Raw genomic sequence first — 16532 nt, forward strand, 5'->3', positions numbered from 1 at the left:
TATAAGTATTCTGTGGTTAAGCGGACGAAGTAAATGATTGTATGATGACAACAAGTGTTGTTCAGGAAAGCAAGGGAAGAAGGGAGCGACGGCAGAAAAGAGCAGTCAGGGCAGGCGAACAGAGGCCTACAGGTATTGCCGAGCACAGACCATCCATATGCCCACCTGCCCTGCCGCCTTCTTTCTGGTGTCACTTGTCGCCCACCCGACCCTCTTCATTACACATGGACCAACTTCACCCTCGATTTTGGGTAAAGTCGACAGGCTACCGGGACTGGGAGACACACCATTGCAGCATAGAGCCATTCGCCTGTTCACAACATATTCTTACTTCATTGATACCATCATCGAACACTCAAGACCTCAGGTCTTGTCGAGAAATGCGCGATTACCAGTGTGGTGGCAGTCTTCGATGCATCTGCGGCTTCTTTGCTGACGAAGTGAGGACCCAACAATACCATTGCAAACGAATTCTCTCACCACTGCTCCTCGATATCTCATGTCTTATCATAGAACGAGCCATGATCTGTTCAGTCGACAACCGCAAGGACAGTCCCGTTTGGAAACCATAGTGATGGTCTTGTGTCAGCCCCCATTGGTCAATGCCCTCCAGTCACTTTTTCTGTTCTATCATACGTTGCGACTTGTTCCCGAAGAGATATATATCACTGGATAATCCATCCTGCTCAAACTTCCGGTACAGGGAACTGCCATCTTTCACCGTGAACACAGTATAACGCACTCGATAGCCTTGACAACTCCCGGCCACCTACTTTTAGCGTCACAGTCTACCCATTTGAAACCAAAACAATGTCTTCCACAACCACCGACACCAGTCTTTACGGAGGGTCCTCAACGTCTTCTACCAACTCCTCCACTTATACCAGCGCTAGTGGCTCGACAACTTCCAGCAGCACTAGCACAACGTCCTTGGGTACGACATCCACAGGGGCAGATAGCTCCGGGACGAGCACGACAAGCAGTGGCTCCACCTCTTACAACACTCCCACGGACAAGTCGGGGGTTTCGAACCCTTATTCCTATTCGGGATGGTTCTCTTAGGCTGATTGATTAGTGGTTCGTGAATTATGTTCAGGCTGGGAGGGTGGTAGACTAGTAAGATGGACAATGGTGGACGATAATGGCCAGATGAAGTAGGAACGATAATGATAAACATGTAGATCTGCAGAGGGACTAAAATCGTAGGAAAGGTCAAGGGAAAGCATGCGTCGAATGGCTACATATAGGCACATATAATGCATCTCTTCAAGTCAAGTTTCCCGAACACATAGGAGCCTCAACCCCTTGTTTGCCACAGCTTTTCCTAATGTTGGGCGATGACCTCGGTTGCTACGTCCATTTCAACAAGATAATCCCACAACAGTAGAGCCACATGCTATGAGATCGGTAGTCCTGTTACATGTGCAACCTTATGCCATGCGATTGGCGCTCATTGCATCTTGCATAGAGGCGATAGACTTATCGTTGAAACGCCTGGATAAGTTTACCAGACGTTTTGAGCCAACAAACAAGTCAGGCAAAGAAGGAAGCGGAATGTGTGCTGTGATGTAAAGAGAAAGATGAAGTCTCCAGGGCTGATGCCTTGATTTAGACACTTGAGTCATGGTCTCGGCTGATGTAAGTGTCTTCCTTCATTTTACTGCTTACTTCCTTCCCTATGCTGCTGGGCTGGATTTAGCCTCATCTTGGACATACTCAACAGTATCATTGGGTTACAGCCCGTCCTCTTCCAACTTATTCTATCATCAATTCCAACCTCAATTAAACCACCCGACCCAACATGGATGAAGATGAACAATCTCGCAAAGACACCTTCCAAGCCCTCGCGGACGCCCTCCGTGTCGGAGACTTCTTCACCGTCTTTCTACTCTGCGACACATCCGAGCCTCCCATCCCTTTCACCACAACGTCCATCTCTCCTTACTTGCCGACAGGACGCTCCCCCCTTGAGCCTGTCCAGTGTCACCCCCTCGGCGTAGCCGCCATGTTCTCGCACCCCGAAGTTGTCTCCCAATTGCTCTCCATTCCTAAAGTTGTCCACCACATTGACGATCCTGTCTTCAACCTCTGCAAATGCCCCTTCCATCCCGTCGACACTCATGCCTTAGCGGATTACGGCGTGTTGGATGATACAGGGCACTGGACCGCTTTGCACTTGGCCATTTGCCAGGGAAAAGATATCGTGCACAAGTACGTCTACGGCGCACGCATTATACCACCAGACTACGAGCCCTCGCTACAAATAGTGAAGGATTTGCTCAAGGCAGGAGCGTCCCTCACCGTCTCAGCGGACCCATCCCACCAGGCAAAGATCACGATCCTCCATACCGCAGCACTGCAAGGCCGAGACGATGTCCTCTCTTACGTCCTCTCTCCCGATTTTCCACGCAAAGAGGAAGTAGACATCAATGCCCGCGACCACGAAGGGCGCACACCGCTCCACTATGTCGCGCTCCGCTACTCCTCCTCCTCCTCCTTCCTCGACGAGGACAAGGGGGACGACGACGAGGGGGGCGATCTCTCCTGTATCAAACTCCTCTTATCAGCTGGCGCGAACCCCGAAATCCGCGACAACTACTCCCAGACTCCCTTCACCACGGCCCTCAACTTCGGCTGCCTTTTCGCTGCCAAGCACCTCCTCCTCGAGGGGGGAGCCAAACACCAATTCCGCTTTCTGTGCCTCCGCACCAACAGGCTCTGCTACCCCTTACAAGTGCTCGCCTACTCGTACGAATTTTTCTTTCCCACTTCATTACCTGCGCCGTTCCCGGGAGAGCTGGGACCGGTGCCCAGACCGACTTGGGAAGCGCAGCGCGCCGACTTGTTAGACACCATCATCCGCCTTTCACCACCCGATCGCGCCTCTTCTCTCATCAATTGCGGCCGTCTCGCAGAATCCATCACCATGGAGGAGGACGAAGACCAAGTCCTGCACCCGCTAACCCTCGCCGCAGGCGACGGTAGTAATCCCGCTACCGCTGTCTCCTTCTTTCTCAGTCACGGCGCGGACCCGAATGCCGTGTCAGGGTACACCAAGGGACAATGGGGCACAGCGATGCACGAAGCCATCCTTTCCAACCCGCGCCGGCCAGGGCTAATGTTGCTAAAGTTTCATCCGGACTACGACCCCGAGACGGACCGGATCCACGCCATTGGACCAGACGCGAGCGTGGTCGGCGAAGCCAATGCGCCCCCACCGCGAATCGACACGCCCACGCAACTGCACCACTGGACAGCGATTTTGAAATGCGTCGTGTTGGCGATGAAGGGCGCGAGAATCCGCACTCCAAACTCGGAGGGACACACGGTGTTGGACCTGGCGATTAATCGCTCGGAACTGCACGAAAGTGTGGATAAATTCGACCATGTTCAGGACGAGCCATATCGATACTGCACGTACAAATTCGTTGGCGCTTTATTGTTTAGTCTGATACAGCCCTATAAAAAAGATCCATCGTCAAAGCCGCTGCTGGATGCGGAGGACATGAGGTATCTGGCTGAGAAGCTGAGGGAGGTGATTGTGAGGAATCCCGTGTTGGCGTACGAGATGGTGGCTGCCGGGGTGGATCTCGCGGTGTTGATGGAGCAGAGGCACGAGGTAGGGCGTGAGGCGATGACGGCGAAAGAGAATGGGACTTTGACTGTGGGGCGTGTTGATCCCTTTTACGCAATGAAATTTGTGGAATTGCTTGTGACCGAAGCGAACAAGGACTTGGAGCTTGCGGTGATGATAGCCCATTTCAAATTCATGTTGTTGTAGAGGTTGATTATGTGGTTGGGGAGCGTCGGAGGGGAATTCGGGTTGGAAAGGAGAACGAAGTCTGCATAGTCCGTTCGGAGTATGGGGTTCAGGATGGTTTTGTATAGGGTGGTGAAGAGCACGTGGAATTGAATCATTATCAATATCTGTGAAAGTTCTGACTAAAGAACGCACATGTCATTTCTTTTTTATGCAGAAGACCTACGCGTACTGTATCATTACTCGTTCTCAATGTCTGCCACCTTGGTCATCTTGCTGACTGATTGGGCCACCCGGCCATGTTAAGCCCCATGTGATTCTGTGCCTCCCTGTCACTCAAAACTAGTAATGTTTCATGGCGTTGGAGTAAGTTGATAAGCCCTGCTTGTATTGTTTTCTATTGAGCATCACTAACAACCTGCCACTGTTTGCCGCAAAAAGATCGTGCTTCGATACCACGAGCACACCCCAAAACAAAGACCATCACCGCCAATACCCTTACTTGGATACAAGGTACAGGCTTAGACCACAACAGGGCCTCGCCCAGAGAACAGGACAGAAGTGAGGGTAAGATAGGTTTTCTCGACAAGGAATCGACATGTTTCTGATTGGGAGGATGTTGTAGATTGGGATCTCGTCAATCAACAGTGTTGCCTAGCTCGACATTACTGAGAGTTGGTGGTCGGCGTGTCAGACGGCGGAGTCGTGTACTTGATTGCGGGGCCAGAGAAGATGCCGTTCCACGCAATAGTGTCAGTCGTAGGCTCATTCGCATCTGCCGAGTCATCCAAGCCGCGAAGTTCCAGCGTCAGGACAGTTCCGGGGATCGGGCATGCAGTATTGGGCCCCACCAGATACGCATTGCCTCTGGAATCATCAACTACGGCAAGATCAGCGAGTTTGGCTTGATAGCCGGCAATCACAGCCTGTTCGGTCTCCGGGATGGTCGGGGGGTCCTCGGTAGGGCATGATGTGGTTGGGGTTTCGTTCTGCAGCAGAAGGAATCTGCCCGAGCCGTTAATGGTGCTGGTGTTGCCGAGGAAGAAGATGAACTGGCAGTTTTTGTCGAGGACGTCGAGCGGGAAGGTGAAAGTGACTTGGGTTCTGGTGTCGGTTACAATTGGTGTTTCTGTATCGGTAGGGTCGGTGAGATACTCGATGCGCCCGCCCGGTGCAGAGCAATCCGCCTGGCGGTTGAGCTGGTTGAATTGAATGGTTGTGGTGGGCAGGAGGTAACCGACCGTGTTGACCGGGTAGCCAGGGATCGGGCGGGGAATGGTGAGCGGAGGAGGGTAGTAGGCGTAGGGGTAGTAGTAGCTGTAGGGATAGTCTCCGGTGATAGCATTGAGCTCCCCAAGAATGTACTCGAGGGGCATGATGCTGGGATCACCGATATCGATACCACCCCACGGGCGGTAGCCGCCGCCGAGAGCTTCAAGCTCAGGCCAGCTGACAGATTCGGTATCGAGCCATTGGGCCTGGACGGAGGCGAGAGCACCCCCGAGAGTGAGAGCTGCGCTGTACTTCATGGCGATATGTGGGCGTCGAGGCGATTGTTGAAATAGACACTAGTTGAGTTTGAGTACTGGTAGGATCAACCAGTTCAACCAGGACCCGCGAAGCTCAAACAAAGGATGGTAAATTCGATGTGGTCTGTCCATCCATACTTATACCCATATTTCGCAATGTAATCGGCGACACAACTCCTAAGCAACAGGAACCATGACGAGACTCGCGTTCCAGCCGGTCGTGTAGAGACATCCATCTCACCGTGATGCCCATTGTTGTTTAATGAGCCCATGCCTATGTAGAGGTTGGGTTGATTCCAAGACATTGCGTTGCTGTAAGTCAGGGACAGATGCATTCCAGTTCCATTGTCTCCGGTGTCAACCGTTTCTCGAGCATTCTTCACCGTGGTGAATGGCGAGAACGTGCAGCAGGAGACATTCCAGTCCTGTCAGAATGCTGTCCATTCCTTTCCTGGGGGGAGGGCCATGCTCCGAATGGCATGCTTTAGCTGTGCTGACTGCTGTAGTGCCATTCTCAACCATATCTGGCTCATACCCCAGGCTGTGTCTTGTTCCACTCCTCAAAGAACTGATGGGCGTAGTCAGGCATGCACTTGACTTTTTCGGGCGGGCTCGCCTGCCACTGAATGGCATCGTCTCTGTGACCCTCTGCGCCAATCAGATGGCTCGTGAAGCCCTTGGCCTCCTTAATCTTCTTTCCCTTCTCGTCCGAGTACTCGAGGTTGACTGTCGGTACAACAGCGATCTTGCCATACCCATGCCACCAGAAGTCCTTGCAAAGCAGCTGGGGCTCGCCTTGCATACATTCTCCCTTTCTCGGAGCTCGGAATGTCACCTTCTTCTCCAGAAAGGGTTTCGCGGTAAAAGCGGTCGCTCCGTTCCAGCATGAGAAAACCTGGAAGGGCTGATGGGCAAGATAGCGCTCACGCGCAGTAGGTTCGTTCCAGAAGATGTTCCAGGCAGAATTCCAGTTACCGTCAGCCGGAATGTCGAAGAAGGAGTCCCCTCCAGCCAGTGTCCGGGCAATCCATACGTCGTAGAAGGTCGGATCTTGGCCGGCATAGGTCCAGTCCATGGCGCAAGTCATGTCGGCACCAAGGAAGCGGCGCTGGTGTACCAGCTCGAGGATATCGTCGGTGCAAGCGGCAACGTCATTGAGGAAGATGACAGTCGTGTTCGCTTCGGAAGGGTAAAGCTTTGAGTTGTTGGGGTCGAGCATGGGCTGCAGCGCCAAATTGCGGAGTTCGGCAAGCTTCGTAATGCGGTCTCCTTGCTTGGGGTTGATCTCGCTCGATTTGAAGTAGTATGTTGTGGTGAGTGCATCAAGCTCCGGGCGCAATGCCGCCAGAACCTCGGCTGTGCCGTCGTGAGAGTTACCCTCGATGATGGAGAGCGCGCAGCTTTGAGGGCCGAGGAAGCGGATGGCTTCGACGATGCTTCCGATGAGGCGAGGCAACAGATGCAGGCACTCGCGGAGATCGAGGGCAAAGAAGTATTGGATTCCCAATAGATCGGCATTACCCTCATCGTCTTGGACGGAGAGGTATTCGTATCGCGAAGGATTGAAGATAGGGCATTCGAGTCGTGGAAGGTTCTTTTCATCGGGGTTCATGATTGCGGCGACATAGGCAGTGCGGTTAGCGGCCGAGAGAACGGTGGGTAATGGAACTAATACACACGGGTGTTAGATCTGGAAGGACGGCACGATATCATGGCGAATACGTGGGAGCTCACCATTGTCGGCGGGCTTGGTTGCGGTTGGATTGGCGACAGTCGTTGTAGCATTTGTGGCTGCGGTAGGAGAGGCAGCAGCGGATACAGGAACCTGTGTCCCATTGACGTGAATCCAATGGTTGGGCTTCAAGAAAGATGGCGAGATCTGGGAAAGCTGGTCGTGGCCGAGATAGAGACTGAGGACGACCAGCAGCAGGAATGCGGCCTGCAAGGCAAAGAACACCTCTCGACGCATGGTGGCTGCTGCCTACTGTAGCGTCTGTACGGGCGATGCCGGGGGGGGGGGGGGGGGGGAATGAATGAATGTGAAGGAAGGAGCCGACTACTAGCAAGCGGGGAAGCACAACTCCAAAAATGAAGGCATCACCGGAAAGTTCACAAACAAAACAAAGCAAAATCAAGCGAACAACAAACAGCACTTTGACGTCGGGACAAGATTGCATCGAGGTTGCGGGATTGCGCCACGACTTTGGAAACGCGCCATCGCCAGCAGGAGGAGTCAGGTCCGGGTCCCGCACGTTAGGCAGCGCTGATCCCCTAATCATGGTTGACGGCCCCGCTGCCCCAAAACAGCAAAGTTCGCCGCTGTTGCTTGCCTCCTGCTGGGTTGCCATTCGTCAACAGCGCTCTTTAGCGGATCACCAGCCGCGGTAGCCGGTGACATCCAGTCGTTAACCGCCCTTGGCTGTACCGTCCAAACGGTAGCAACCGTGATTTGGCAAAACACCATCATCAAGGGGCCTCAGATGCAGGTGCTGGGTTTTGGGGCCTTGGAGGGCCAGAAATAACTAGGCGGGGATTCTGGCGATGCCCCAATCACTGGGCCATCAAGCGATGACAGCGGTGGAAAAGCGCGACAAGTGTTGGCAAGTATCGACCACGCTTGACCAGGCCGAGCTTGGTGGCTGACTTCTGGGCCAGTGCCGTCTTCGATTTTGTTCTTTGCGGACCAGGCACGGCGGCAAAGTACCTAGGCGGACGGGTGAAAATCGCCGACCGTGGAATAGCGTCGAGCAATGGCGTCGTGATGCTTCTCGGGATAGTATTCCCGGTCGTTAGGCCTGCGCTGGGCTGAATGTGTCGAGAAGTCCACATGGCAAACAGCCCTGTTATTGACACTCGTGGTGGCTAACCACCGAGTTTCCACTACTATCGTCTGTCTCCCATCCTGACGGGATATGACTCTCTCTGCTCTTCTTTTTCCTTTTCGGTCTTTGTTTCTGTCACTTCGTCTCTCTCTTAGTCTTCCTATCCAATCTCTTCCCGGTGTGGCGTCTGCCTGATTCTGCAGACTGCCCTTCTGCTGCTAATCTTCCTTCCTTTCGTTGTCTTAATTCATGCCTCAATAATATCCCAGGCCCAATGTTGACGTTTATCTTTTCCTTGCTGCTCCTATCGAGCATAGGACGTTCTTTCGCTGCGAATGTAACGGCTCACGTGGAAGCTCGGTCAAGGAATGCAACCACCACATTAATACAGCAAAAACGCCAGAATGGTGTCATCGTTACCAGACTTTCCACAGTCTTCCTCAGCGGCGAGGTCTCAAAAACTCGAACAGCAAATCCTGGCTATGACTGCCGGATCGACCTCGGCGCAAGGCTCTGGGGCTTCTGCCCAACAGCGGTCATAGCAGCATCGGACTGCGGTTTGGCTGGCAGTTGCGTGGATAATCATGCGTGCTCCAAGGGGTGCGGCTACACTAACCAAGACTTTACCACATTTACCTGGTATGTTTAGTTTGGGAAACATTTTGTCACATTTCCATGGCACGAACTGACAGAGATCATCACAACAATAGCAAGGACCCCGGAAACGATTACTGCTCAACCGCCCTTTTGATGTTGTCCAACCGAGACCTCGGGGCCTTCACCTACATCGCTTGCGGCAAAGCCCCCATTACCGATGCTTACATGGCCTATGCGACCGACGCAATCATCACCTATGTACCCACCAATACCCAAGGTATCAGCACTTCCACAACAGGAGCCCCTGCATCCACTTCGAGTCTCGCCTCGCAGACTGCCGCCGCCATAGCGTCCTCTGCTTCATTAACAAGCACAGCTCCATCTGCTTCCGGACCAGCAGAACCAAAGGGCGGCTCAGACAGCAGCAACAACAACAACCTCGGCGCCATCGTCGGCGGAGTGGTAGGCTCGCTCGCAGTCCTCTGCGGCTCCGTCGTTGCGATCGTTTGGTTACTAAGGAGGAACCGCAAGGAGAAAGCCCTTGCTATGTCATCTCCGTCGTTAACGGTAGAGAGGGACATGGTGAATCAAACCGGTAGCAGCGATGCTTCCGTGCTGAACGAGATCAAGTACCCGGATGTGTACGGCTCGGAACGGGGGTTGGGCGCCCCAACGTATGCGGTGCAAGAGTTGGAGCCGACGGAGTATAGAGGGTGGAAACCACCGCAGGAACTGTCGAGTATGAGGTCTCCGAGGGAGTTGTCAAATACGTGGGTGGAGAGTATGCCGGCGGAGTTGCCGGCTGGGTCGGTTTATTGGAAAGGTGGAAGCGGGCATGGGAATGTGATATGACGGGTGTACTTCTTTAGTTGAGGGGGAAATGGTGCTTGGAGGGATTAAATGAGGGGACTTTTGGATCATTGAGGTTTATATTTCTATTTCTAACATTCTTGATTTTGGAGACGAGGTTTGGGGAACTTGGGAAGCGAGACATAGCGCAGCTGCAGCATGATACCAGGCGTTAGAGTTACTTTTGAGAACACAATAGAAAAAATCAAAGAGACGTCAAGTGAGCATCTGAAGTTATTCCACCGCGAGCGCCATTGCAGTTTTCAATTCATGATTCTTGTGTTCCCCATCTCAGGTCGTGTTGATAAACCTATCGCGAATGTACATCGCGACCCCGGCGGTGTTGAGCGACATGCAACCAACACTCAGGGAAATGTACCGAGGCTGCGTGATGCTTATGAGTTCTGCATTTGCCTTATTAATATATCAATCACTAAAAGCGCCAGTGGTTTAGTGGTAAAATCCATCGTTGCCATCGATGGGCCCCGCGTTCGATTCGCGGCTGGCGCATTTCTTTTTCTCTCTTTTTGTTTATTTTCCGTCTACTTTCGCAGGCGGCGCACAGACCACTCTCCTTTTTGATCTGTCTTTCGTCCATATTCAGTTGTTCACTTTACGACCTGGTGGACACTCGGTTAGTACACGACCTTAGGCACGAATAGCTGGATTGTCTGTGCCTATAATACCGTTTTTGCGCATTCACTATCCCGTGTCCATTCTTTTTGTCTGTCATCCAAGGCGTATTAAGAAGAAAATGCCCAGTGTCTGGGGTGTGTTTGGAGGCTATGCGACAGAGTATTCCAGGTTTCGATCCGTGTCATGTGTCGAGACTAGAATTACCACAACCATGCAGGAAGCAGCTGAGCCTTTATTATTTTTCTTATTTGCGATTGTGAATAGATGTAGCCGCTTTATCTCATCATTCCCAGCTTTAGTAGGGTTAGTCATGCCTCTCGACATCGCATCATCGCTTGCAGTTTCTCCTTGCCACAATACTCATCAATACAGGCTGTATCTATCGTCACTCCGGTTATCGGAGTTTCGGTGTTCGTGACCTGATACTTTGCCTGCTGCCTACTTGCTATCCCCACTCACTGCTCCTCTTATGACATGTTGGTCCCAACTTTGATACATCGTGCAGCCTTACGTTAGTCACGTTCAGCCCTAAAATCAGGTACCCGTTAGGGTTCTCGTTCAACAGCTGCCAAACACCTCCTTGGCGCACCGTGAACTGTGTTTCATCCGTCCCAAAATGGATTTTCTCTCTAGCATTGTCTTCTCTCATTCGCTCTCCAGTTGAAAGTTCTGACGATAATACACACCGTGCGCAAGGGTGGCAGAATAGTTGTCCCGGAAAAATCAAACTACCGCTCTTCATCTTCCATTACCGTGACCTGTCCGAGTTACCACAGCAACTACGTTCTCTTGATCAACTTGGAATTCGACCAAGAAGTTATCTCAGAGCAAGGTCAAACCATCTCACAAACTTAGCCAGACATCAACTCTTGACGTCTTCACTTGACCTTTCGTGACCACAACAAGTTGCCGCGATGTACCAGTACCACAACCCTATTCCGAACCACGTGTTGTGGCCGGGATGGGTCGATCCGCACGCAACCCTCATGACTGAGCCCACGGGCATGCAGTTGTGTCCTTACCAAGCCAGCGAGGAAGATCTTGACAAGAAGGGAAAGAGTAAGCAGCCCCAACTTATCTCTCTCACCCACTGCCGCTCAACGCAGTAAAAAAGAAAATAGAAAAACAAACGATACTGACAAACCTCAGCAGGATCACCCCCGGACTCCATCGCCTTCATCGCCTCCAACGGCGTCGGCGTCCCGCGGCGCATCGGCCTCGCTCTCGCCGCCGCCGCCGCCGACCCTTACGCCTGTCTCACCAGCCCCCTCATTCGTCCTGCCTACCCTCGCTTAGCCCCCCTCGACCTACCCGACTTCTTGCTCCGCGACCACCACCACCACCTGCGTCTCCCTGCATCCGAGACCACCGAGTCCTGGGACATGGTCGTCATCGGCCCCGTCTCCTCGGGCTTCTGCTACGCCATGGGCTGGCTCGAGCGCATCGAGGGTCCCGACGCCATCAGGGCTTGGTTCCGCAAGCGCATGGGCCATCGGTACTTCAGCTGGAGCGCATGGCAGGAGGCTCCCATCTTGGACGGCAGAGCGACGTACGAGATTGAGGCAAGTGTTCCTGGGATGCGGTACATTGTCTTGTTGTGCGGAAATCGCGAGACAGCGTTGGCGGCCGAGAGAATGTTTCGGTATACGGATTTGACGGTGGGCGTGAAGGACCCGAAGTGTCCGTGGGGCGGAATGCCGGATCAGAGGGGCAAGAAGAGGTTGGTGACGAGCTTCCAGGTGGAGTGGGAGGGGTATGAGGATTGGTGGGAGCCGCGCAGGTGGGATGAGAACGGAGATCCGATCCCGCCGGACGGTGAGAAGGAGAGTGAGTTGAGGGATGTGGTGTATCCAAGAATCAAGAGAACGGAGCCGGAGGAGAGGGTGTTTTGTTGGCCGATGAGGTTGGGGAAGCCGTATGGTGCTTATTGGCAGTCCATTTGATGGATGTGGTGGGTTGGGTGCTTTGCTGTTTGTTGGGGAAGTGGCTAGCTCCTGCAGCTCGCTTGGCTACATGTTGAGTGAGACGCTTAAGCCGCATTGCTTGAGTCGGTTGCTCGGAGGAGCATTACATGGGGAAGCATAAGCGAATGCATGATTGCATGACGGGAGGGTTACAGCGTGGCGTCTCGGAGCTTTTGCTTTACAGGATATGTTGGGATTAGACTCTTGCATCACAGAAACAGATTCGTTTGATGTGGACATGCATGTGGAGAGACGGTGGTATCTTGCATCATTCGCTCTTTCCGTCAGTTATTTGGCCAGTTATTGCTCAATTTCAGGGATTCTTCAGACTGCCTCCCATCAAGGCAGTTGCGTTGTAGGCTTGGAGGCTTTGGGTGGTAACCGCGGGTGAGCGTAAGGAACCACACAAAGATAAAGATCCTGCCAAAAGTGGACGAAATAAATGGAGCCATAGAGATCAAGATCTCCATAGATCAGCAGTGTCATGAGAACTTAATGATCCTCCACGAATACTACATGGTCGTCCCCGTTTGCCCTTGCCGTTCATGCTTTCCCCTTCCTTCTAACCCCGCTGAGGGGTCTCTGCAGAGATACAAGAAGCCGTTGCAGTGGCCGCGATGTCAGGTAGGTATGTATGTTGGCTAGTGACAGAATATCTCTACAGATGCTGGGTACTTGAAGCCCTATGTCTAGCCGTGTGGTTACTGGCTTTCGAAGTCGTGGTGCACTTGTTTCACTAACCCTCCATCACCTTACCCACCAAAGTCTGGAACAACACCAGCCTGACATACGGCATGGCCCTGGTATGATCCAAGGAAGAAGCTGACTGAAGCAACAGGTTATGGGATACTGCAAACTCACGGTGACCTTGTCCCCCGGCTCAAAGATAGATTGGTGCGCGTTAGTTTGTATGTCCCCGGTATTCTTCCACCACTTTGTCCCGCTGATTGTGGCCTTTCGTTGACAAGCCAAGCACAACCGCTGGACGTTCGTACCTCTAAGGATTAAAGGGTTTCTCTTTCTATGCTAGACTCCACCTACCTAACCAACTGGTATCCCCGAGACAAAAGTCGGCAATTTGTACGCGCTGTTTGGACCTCAAAAAAGAAGACAAATGGACAACATTTGCGGACACCCATGAAAGCATCCCAGAATTCCTGACCAAGCGTTTTTGACGAGAGATCAAGACCTAGCACCATTACTTAGCGGGACCCATACCAATGCTCACTACATTCACACAAAGTCATTATCTTGGGAAGTCTTTGGGATAGATGCATCTACTACCCTTTCGACCTTGCTCAGACGGTATGTCGATCTACCTGCACGGTATAGACATGATTGTCAGTAGTATTAAACTTAGCAATGAGTGTTTGGTTATTAGTTCACAACATTACTGCTAAAGGATGGCTCATGGAGGCAAACACCTTAGGAGACTTGATTTATAAAAGAAGCTCAATCTCTTTGGCCCATCAATATCAAAATGGGAATCTACTGAAAGGGCACCAATACCCCTAGTAACAAATTCTTTTACTAGAACGCTCAGTCTCTTATCCATATTTACGAGAGAGCGCGGAGTTAAACAACCCACTGCATAGCTCACACGACCCGTTCTTAGTCTATGCACCACCTTTTAAGTACGTGCACCAACCTCTGGATTATTAGCAGACGATATGACACGGGGTTTCCCCGTGATCACTCTGATTGTGGAAGGAAGCGGCGGCGCCCCTGGGAAGCCGCGAGCCTTCTGTCGTCAAGTATATATAGCTTTGACGACTAGAGCGTCAACCCAACTAGACTTTAGGAATGAATACAACATACCTCAGTCTGAGCTTTGAGGCTACGCTGTTGTCACGCATCAATAGTAGCTGCAACTTGTTTTATATGAGCTTGACTTGCCGCACCGTCCCCAATGTCCTCGCGCACCTTTTTTGACTTCACGCACCATATGTCAGCTGTCATAATTATAAGCCGTTTTCCCATAGAAATTTCGGTATTTTCAATGTTTTTGAGCATTATAGTATATTAAATTAAAGAAGGGTACGTCAAGTTAAGAGGGTGCGCTAAATCGTAAGGGTGCGCCAAATTATTTAGTAATATTTTGTAGTATTGAAGTAATAATATTTCGATTTTTACAATAATATTAAGGCTCTGTGAGGCTTTTAACCGTCTATAACTAGTAGATTACTCTAACTACCTAGTTATACTCTACGTAGATCCGGGTCTTTTAGGTAATTTTCTAATAAGTAAATTTATTTAACCTCCTCGTCTATTACCTCCTTTTCCCTTCTTCTAATTACTATCCGCTTCCTCTAGTTTGCTATTGTGTAATTTAAAATAGTAAAGTATTCCTTTTTAATATTATTATTATTAATAGCGTTTAATAGGGAGCTTGGTAGAGAGCCTAGCGCTAAAGTAGTACGTTTGCGGGAGGTACGTACCGGGCGGCTAGAGGAGGTTAGAGTTTTCGCTTTATTTTTACCTAATTCCTTTAATTTACTTCTCTTATATTTTAGTAGCTATTTTAGTGGTTAATTATTATTATTAATAATAATATACTTTTATTTAATAGTATTAGTAGTATTAAGAATCTCTAAACTAGGATTAGAGACTTTAATTTAAAAATAGTTACGTCTCGCGCTGCGGGGGATACGGCTACCTTTCCCGATTCGAACTACCCCGCAGGGACCTCGGGCTCCCTTATTAGCGTTAGCGATAGGGGTAGAGACGACGGCTTTATTACTAAAGGGACTATATTAATTTTTTAGTTTCCCTTTAGGAGCCGCTTTAATTACCGAGATAATACGGAGATACTAATTTTAAATATTTAATACTTCCTCGAAATACTAGAAAGGATAGTAATCGATTTTATTAATTAATATTTTCTAAGGATTATTATAATCGTACTACTTTAATAATTCGTAAGTATATAGTAAACTATACTAATTTCTAAAATTACTACGGTAAAAGGGGAATTTTTAAGGGTAAGGGTTATAATTTAATTGTATTGTATTAAACGCTTTTATATACTATTTTATTAATATATTTAAATCCCAACTAGATATTTAAAGTTTATAATCGTTTAATTAACCCTTCTATAGATACTCGCAATGTACCTAGGTACTAAATAAGGTAATACCTTTTTTATATAAATTATAGTACTTTTAAGTAATAGCCTTAGTAGTATAGAATACTTTATTAAGACCTACGTAGGCTAACAATCCTTTTACTTTAATATTAATATTAATAAATTTATTAGGGGAGGTAGTCTTGCTACTAAAATTGAGGTTAATTTTAGTATAGTAGCCCGCCTACTCTAGTTTACTAAATATAAATTCGTTATTAATATACTTCAATAGTCTTAGTTAAATCTCTTTAAAATCAATATTTATAAGCCGCTTAGCGTTAATAAAAATAATTAAATTGCTACTAAATATTATATATTGCTAGTAAGTAAAGAAGGTAATTCTTGTTTATACTACTTAGGTAGGTACGGATCCTATTTAAATTTTAGTTTTAGTAGCGGTACGTACTTTCTAGTACTTTTGTTAAAACTTTTCGAAATTAGAATTATTATTAAAATTATTATTAGAATTATTATTTTATTAGGGTTAAGTAAATTAGGGGGGCTAGGGGGAGGGAGATTGTAAAGGAAATTAGAGGGTTAATTAGAGGGTTAATTAGGCGAGAGACTATAAGTTACGTTTATTTTAGTAGGTACCTCTCCCTCTCCTTCTCTTTTTACTTTTATTGCGTTATAAATTGTACCTTTAATAACTACCCTCTTTTACCTTATCCCTTTGCTAATACTTCTTAATAGTAGTAATAATATTATTATTAAAATACTATATACAATACTATTACTATCGATTAAGGAACGTAGATTGTAAAGTAGCAATAAGTTATACGTTTCTATTTATAATAAAGATTTTAAGTAATAGGATTTCTAATTCCTCTATTGCCTTCTATAATTATTCGAAGTATTATTTAAATCCCTCCTCCTCCTTTTTATTGTTAATAAGATATTGAAAGATAAGAGTGGTAGTATGTATAAATGTAATAATAATGCTTATAACTAGCGGTTTATAGAATTTATTAGTTTTATAAGTAGTATTGATTATTAATACGTAGGGATACCGCTGCTATAAAGATTCCTGCTCTTTAAATACTTAAAATACTAAGTAAAATATAGTACTATTATTGTTGTTGAAGTCGGTATTAATGTAAATAACCGACCGGTTATTATTGCTAAGCTCTACCTCCTTCTTTAGTAATTATACGAAATTTTAGATATTGGTATAGTTAGTTTGTTGCTCTTTACGGGTACGGAAGTATATATTAAAATAATCTTTAATAATAAATAGAAGTTCTAAATACT

At 48.8% G+C, this 16532-nt stretch overlaps 5 protein-coding genes and 1 non-coding gene across 6 annotated transcripts; 4 read left to right on the top strand and 2 right to left on the bottom strand.

The window, feature by feature from the left end:
- Nucleotides 1–1801: 1801 nt before the first annotated feature.
- Nucleotides 1802–3781, top strand: NCU05918 (hypothetical protein; the record flags this gene model as incomplete). Its single annotated transcript, XM_953136.1, has 1 exon — nt 1802–3781. One exon carries the CDS (start codon nt 1802–1804, stop codon nt 3779–3781), a length of 1980 nt encoding a protein of 659 aa, XP_958229.1.
- Nucleotides 3782–4128: 347 nt separating this feature from the next.
- Nucleotides 4129–5289, bottom strand: NCU05917 (hypothetical protein; the record flags this gene model as incomplete). Its single annotated transcript, XM_953135.2, has 1 exon — nt 4129–5289. One exon carries the CDS (start codon nt 5287–5289, stop codon nt 4426–4428), a length of 864 nt encoding a protein of 287 aa, XP_958228.1. The 3' UTR covers nt 4129–4425.
- A 95-nt stretch (nt 5290–5384) lies between these two features.
- NCU05916 (alpha-1,3-mannosyltransferase CMT1) lies at nt 5385–7258 on the bottom strand (the record flags this gene model as incomplete). Its single annotated transcript, XM_953134.2, has 2 exons — nt 5385–6957; nt 7024–7258. 2 exons carry the CDS (start codon nt 7256–7258, stop codon nt 5819–5821), a joined length of 1374 nt encoding a protein of 457 aa, XP_958227.1. The 3' UTR covers nt 5385–5818.
- Nucleotides 7259–7870: 612 nt separating this feature from the next.
- Nucleotides 7871–9809, top strand: NCU05915 (hypothetical protein). Its single transcript, XM_953022.3, has 2 exons — nt 7871–8750; nt 8822–9809. The coding sequence occupies exons 1-2, from the start codon at nt 8386–8388 to the stop codon at nt 9558–9560; spliced, it is 1104 nt and encodes a 367-aa protein (XP_958115.3). The 5' UTR covers nt 7871–8385; the 3' UTR covers nt 9561–9809.
- Nucleotides 9810–9996: 187 nt separating this feature from the next.
- Nucleotides 9997–10067, top strand: NCU15404. Its single transcript has one exon. It is a non-coding gene; the product is annotated as a tRNA-Gly (tRNA).
- Nucleotides 10068–11107: 1040 nt separating this feature from the next.
- Nucleotides 11108–12136, top strand: NCU05914 (hypothetical protein; the record flags this gene model as incomplete). Its single annotated transcript, XM_953021.1, has 2 exons — nt 11108–11252; nt 11346–12136. The coding sequence occupies 2 exons, from the start codon at nt 11108–11110 to the stop codon at nt 12134–12136; spliced, it is 936 nt and encodes a 311-aa protein (XP_958114.1).
- Between the last annotated feature and the right edge of the window lie 4396 nt (nt 12137–16532).

Source organism: Neurospora crassa, linkage group VI, assembly GCF_000182925.2.
Source record: "Neurospora crassa OR74A linkage group VI, whole genome shotgun sequence".
NCBI classification, from domain to species: Eukaryota; Fungi; Ascomycota; class Sordariomycetes; order Sordariales; family Sordariaceae; genus Neurospora; species Neurospora crassa.

Coding starts and splice junctions, on each gene's coding strand:
- NCU05915 (XM_953022.3), top strand. CDS start 8,386: ATGTTGACGTTTATCTTTTCCTTGCTGCTCCTATCGAGCATAGGACGT. Junction 8,751..8,821: donor GACTTTACCACATTTACCTG/GTATGTTTAGTT, acceptor TCACAACAATAG/CAAGGACCCCGGAAACGATT.